The sequence below is a fragment of the Orycteropus afer genome, unplaced genomic scaffold, assembly GCF_000298275.1.
Source record: "Orycteropus afer afer isolate SDZICR_OR568_19922 unplaced genomic scaffold, OryAfe1.0 scaffold00156, whole genome shotgun sequence".
Taxonomy (NCBI): domain Eukaryota; kingdom Metazoa; phylum Chordata; class Mammalia; order Tubulidentata; family Orycteropodidae; genus Orycteropus; species Orycteropus afer.
The window spans coordinates 2,603,884-2,609,964 of NW_006921743.1; the positions used below are offsets into that span (position 1 = coordinate 2,603,884).

At 41.5% G+C, this 6,081-nt stretch overlaps 1 protein-coding gene across 1 annotated transcript; it reads left to right on the forward strand.

Annotated features, from left to right (window-relative positions):
• Positions 1-336: 336 nt before the first annotated feature.
• On the forward strand, positions 337-2,802 carry LOC103201617 (prorelaxin-like). Its single transcript, XM_007946342.1, has 2 exons — positions 337-541; positions 2,534-2,802. Exons 1-2 carry the CDS (start codon positions 337-339, stop codon positions 2,800-2,802), a joined length of 474 nt encoding a protein of 157 aa, XP_007944533.1.
• Positions 2,803-6,081: the final 3,279 nt, after the last annotated feature.

Here is a 6,081-nt window from a genome sequence, read left to right on the forward strand (position 1 = left end):
GCCCAACCTTTCTTCTGAAGGAAGTGGCTGGTGGGTTTGGACCTCCAGCCTTCTGGTTAGCAGTCAAGTGCCTTAGGCACTATGCTACCAGAGGGTAAGAAGGAAAGGATCAAATGCTGAGGAAGAGTGGGCCAATGAGAGGAAGGATGGGAGGGTGAACAGGAGCTGGGGGCGGGGATTCCCTAAAGACAGAGGGGAGAGGGTGGAGCTGGAGATCTTTAACTCAAGTCTGAGGGGCAGCCAAAGGGATATAAAAGCCTGGTAGAGCCAGGCGGGGAAAGCAGCCTGCATCCAAGGATAGACTTTCCGGGAGAAAGGCTGAAGAGCAGGTCCAGGATGTCGAGGCTGCTCGTGTTCCACCTGCTAGGAGTCTGCCTGCTGCTGCACCAGCTCCCCACAGCTCTCTGCTACAAGCCCACAGACGTCGTGAGGCTATGCGGCCGCGACTTAATGCGCTTCTGGATCAGATTATGTGGCCAGCCCCACTGGGGAACGTTTTTCAGTAGGAGCAAGCCATCACTGGCAGCCCTCCCGCCCGCAGGTGAGAGTTCCCTTCCCCAGCCCTTGGTCTGAATGGCTGTCTGCACTCGGGTCCTGAATGCTGCTGCTGCTGCTGCCTCAAACTTTGGCCTTTGACTCTGAAACTTACTTTCATAAAACGAGCACCCAAGAATCTCACCAGAAGGCAGGAAAGCCTCACTTGATAGCAGCTAGGTGAGCTTCACTACCTGGCTTCTGAGAGGCTGGGTGGAAGCAGAGGGAAGCACAGAGCAGTTCCAGCTGCCCAAGTTCACTGGAGGCCTCAGTCACCCCAGGCACCCAAGAGCAAAGTGGTCTCGGCCACATTGGGCGCTGCTGGACTCCGGGGCAGCGGCAAAGGGCACCAGGCACTGACTTGTAAAGGGAGGACACAGGTGGTCCGCTTGTTCCCAAGCATGTACGTGCACAAAAGGGCATGAGACTGATCTCTGAGACCGCCACAGACCTTAACTTCTCTTCTTATTTGAAAGAAGTTGCACTGCTACCTCTGCCATCCAAACCTTCCTTTGTTTCTTTTTTAATCCAAACCAAATGGGAGAGGCTTGCGTCTCACTCTGTAAACCTGTCTGGAAGTTCAGATGGAGGAGAGGGGATGGAAGGGGAATAAAGGGGCCAGGGTGCCTACAAGAGAAACCCAAAGGACCAGAGTCCAGGGAAGCTCACCCTGCAGACACTTCGCTACTAGACCCATTTGGTGCCTTCAAGCTTTAGGAAGCTGCAATGGATTTTCTTTAAAAGTGAGATCTTGGAATTGAGTATAGCTCAAATCTGGAACTATTTTTAATATAGTAAGCCAGTTAAGAAGAATTTAGGATAGATAACATTGATATTTCTGGTCTCCTAGTTTCTGCTATTTGACAGGGAATGCCTTATGATAAGTTGAAAAGGACAGCTTTGCCATCCGTTAAGTAAATCAGCCAGAATGGATTCAGGTTTACACTAGAATTTCAATTTCATCTGAGTTTCTAGTTCTTTTGTGCTAAAACTCTCAAAATTGTATAATTGAGAGAGGAAAGATTAGAAAGTTTATGTGACTGAAAGTTTTTTGTTTGTGGGCAGGAAGAATGTTTTGTCTTTGTTTCTATTTCTATCTGGCTGTGCCAGAGACATGGTATCAGTTGATGAACGTTCTGGGGGTGAAGAAAGGGGAAGATGGGAGCTGTTTACAACTGCTTCCCAGCACTCACTTCTGCCCATCCTTGAGTGCTGTTCGAGCATAGTCTTCCTCCTCCAGGCACACAGAGCTTGTGCAGTGGGTGATGCACAACAGTGGGCACATACCACACATAGCACTTTAATCAGTAGACACAGCGCACAGACACCAATCGCTCTGTTAACCCAGTGATTTTGGTTAGTTTCTTTTAACCTTCTCTCTCTTTAATGTAAAGTATTATTGACTTGAAGGCAACATCAGGGGGAGGAAAAAATGGTTAAAAATGATTAAATAGATGTTTGATATCTCCTATCTCTGAGGCTTGTACCTCCTGCCAGTTCGATCAGAGCAGCTGAGAATTTTGCCTTTTTAACTTTATCGTGAGAGGCATCTGCCTGCATAGAGCATTTGATAGCCTCAAATAATTAACATACTTGGAAAGCATTACTATCATAACTCCGAAGTTGCTTGGTAAGGGACGAAAATTACTCAAGTAAGAAAAATCCATCTGTGGTCACATTGAGAACTTCTATGACCAGGACAACTTCACAGGGATGAGGGAACAGTGTCATGAAGAGTGAAAGTGCCACCATGAAAGCTTTAAGGGGGTCAAGGAAGAGACCAAAGTGGACAGGATGGCATCAAGAAAAATGTTGGGAATGCTGCAGTGCTTTGAGCTACCAAAGTTAAAATGTATAAGTATTAGGACACCGGCTGATTCTGTTTCCATGTATAGCAATACAGAGGAAAAGCTTTCCTTTGTTTATGCAAAGTTCTATAGTTTTTCTGATACTCCTTGACATGAATGTTCTCTCTCCCATTTTCTTTTTAACTCCACAGAAAATGTGTTATCCTCCAACAAAAATACAGAAAACTTAAATAAGATGTTGGCCTTCATTCCTAATTTTCAAGAGAAGGGGGTGGCATATGAAGAACGTCAGAAAATAATCCAGAAGAGAGACAGTGAAGTAGAAGACAACAGGCCTTCAGATGTGAACTACTTAGGCTTTGATAAGCATCCCCGAAAGAAGAGAATGCTGACTGAACCATTGAGTGACAAGTGTTGTCACCAAGGTTGTACCATAAAAGAACTTGTGAACATATGTTGAGATGTGTATGTCTCAGCCAAAGTTCACATGTCTTCTTGATGACACATTCACAGATGCCTTTGTCACCCACCATTGATTAGTAGAACATGAAAAATCATAACTAGTTGCTTAGGTTTCTGATTTGTCATGTAAGAAAATACTGTACGTTATTGAAGTTTCTGTTAGTAAATCTATTAATGCTAAAAAGTCTTTGTCTTTTTAATTTATGGCATAATTGCATTAGTTGATCTTTCATGTTATTAACTTAAATTGATAATGTCTTTATCACTTTAAACACACAATTTATACAATGCCTAGCACCTGGTACAATAGACCAAAATGTATTCAGTATATTGACTTTTGGAACAGATGTACATGAAGTATAAAATTCCTTAGTAATTTGACAAAGTAGCTCTGATGGTACAGTTGCTGAAGCATTTAGCTGCTAAACAAAAGGTTGGTGGTTCAAACCCACCAGCCATTCCACAGGAGAAACATGAGGCAGTATGCTCTCAAAAAGATGTACAGCCTTGGAAACCCTATTAGGCAGTTCTACTCTGCCCTGTAAGGTTGCTATGATTCCAATCCATTCAACGGCAGTGGATTTTGGTATGAAATTGAAAAGGTTTTTTGTGTTATGGAACTATTTATTACAAACAATCAGACTGGACACTAAATTAATTTAAAAGATTGGTGTCCATAAAATAGAACTGTTTTTCAAACTAGTCAACTTCTCACTGCCTTAGCTTTCTTAAGAGCAAACCACATTTTTAAGAAAAAAATAAATACACACACACACACATGTGATGCCCTCGAGTCGTACCCGACTCATAGCAACCCCTCCCTGGGGTTCCGAGGCAGTATCACTACAGAAGTAGATTGCCCAACCTTCCTTCTGAGGAGTGGCTGGTGGGTTTGAACTGCCAGCCTTCTTTGTTAGCAGTCAAGTGCCTTAGGCACTATGCTACCGGAGCTTCTTAATACAGAAGAGAATAAAAATTCAGTGTCGTATATTATAATTAGGTTCCTTTAGAAACATGTCATATGTTTACAAAAAAAAAAAACATTTTTTGTAAGCAAAATAACTAAAATGATGTGTTGTTTTTGTTAAGTGCTGTTGAGTAGGCTTTGGCTGATAGTGACCCTGTGTACAACAGAACGAAACACTTCCCAGTCCTACACCGGCCTCACAATCCTAGCTATACCTGAGCCCCTTGCTGCAGCCACTATTTCAATAAACCTCATTAAGGGTCTTCTCCTTTTTCTCTGGCTTCCACTTTACCAAGCAATCTCTAGGGAATGGTCCCTTCTAACAACATGACCAAAGTAGGTGAGATGAAGTCTGGCCATTGTCACTTCCAAGGAGTATTCCAGTTGCACTTCATCCAGGACTGGTTTGTTAGTTCTTCTGACAGTCCATGGTGCTTTCAGGATTCTTTGCCAACACCAAAATTCAAAAGCATCAACTCTTCTTTTGTTTCCCTTACTCATTATCCAGCTTTTGTATGCATATGAGTATGATTTAAAATACCATGGCTTGGCTTCAAGCACCTTAGTCTTCAAAGAGACATCTTTGATCTTCAGCACTTGAAAGAGGTCTTTTGCAGCAGATTTGCACAGTGCAATATATCGTCTCATGTTTGACGGCTGCTTCCATTGATGTTGATGGTGCAATCAAGTAATATGAAATCTTTAACAACTTTAATCTTTTCTCCATTTATTGTGACACTGCTTATTGGTCCAGTTGTGAGGATTTTTGTTTTCTGTATGTTGAAATGTAATCCATACTGCAGACTTCAGTCTTTAATCTTCATCAGTAAGTGCTTCAAATCATCTACACTTTCAGCAAGCAAGGTTATGTCGTCTGCACATCACAGGTTGTTAATGAGTCTTCCTCCAATCCTGATACTACATCCTTTTTCATATAGTCCAACTTCTTGTATTATTTGCTCAGCATACAGATTGAATAAGTACAGTGAGAGGACACAACCTGACATACTCCTTTCCTGATTTAAAACCACGCAGTTTCCCCTTGTTATGTTCAAATGACAGCCTCCTGGTCTATGTACAAGTTCTTCATGAGCACAATTAAGTGTTCTGGAATTCCCATTTTTTGCAATGCTATCCATAATTTCTTATGATCCACATAGTCGAATCCCTTTGCATAGTCAATAAAACACAAGTAAACATCTTTCTGGTATGTTTTGTTTTCAGCTAACATCCATTTGACATCAACAATATTATCCCTCATTCCACATCCTCTTCTGAATCCAGCTTGTATTTCTGGATGTTCTCTGTCAATATACTCCTACAATTGTTTTTGAATTATCTTCAGCAATATTTTACTTGAGTATGATATTAATGATATTGCTCAACAATTTCCCCATTCTGTTAGATCACCTTTCTTTGGAAGGGGTACAAATATAGATCTCTGCCAGGGAGCTGTCTTCCAAATTTTTGGTATAAACAAGTAAGTGCCTCCAGTGTGCCATCTGTTGGTTGAAATAGCTCAGTGGGTATTCCATCAATTCCTGGGACCTTATTTTTTTTGCCAATTTATTCAGTGCAGGTGTGACTTCCTTCTTCAATACCATTGGTTCTTAATCCTATGCTACTTCCTGAAATAGTTGAACACCAATAAATTTTTTGTACAGTAACTCTGTATTTCTTCCATCTTCTTTTAATGTTTCCTGCATCATTCAATATTTTGCCCATATAGTTTTTCAATATTGCATCTTGAGGCTTGCATTTTTTCTTCAGTTTTTTCAGCTTGAAAAATGTTGAGTGTGTTCTTCCCTTTTGGTGTTATAACTGCTGATCTCTGTACATCATAATAATTGACTTTGTCTTCTCCAGCTGTTCTTTGAAATCTGTTCATCTCTTTTATCTTGTCATTCCTTACATTGGCTTTAGCTACTCTCTTTTCCAGAGGAAGTGTCAGAGATTCTGTTGCCATCCATTTTGGTCTTTTCTTCCTTTCCTTTTTTTTTTTTTTTTTTAAATTGTGATTTGGGTGAAAGTTTACACAGCAAATTCACTTTCCGTACAGTAGCTCACATACACTTTGTTTCATGACATTGACTACAATTTCCCACAATGCAGCAGATCCCTCTTCCACTTCCTTTCCACAGTTACCTCTTCCCTGTGTCCTTCCCTCTCATGAACTCCTGCCCCCCCCCCCAAGCTGTCTCCTGTGCATACCCTGTCCTTCTATTCTCCAATGATGGTTCTCTCCAAGGAGTGGGACATTTACCTAATGTAAATGTTCAGCTCATATGCCTGTCTTTTGTTTTGCTGGAA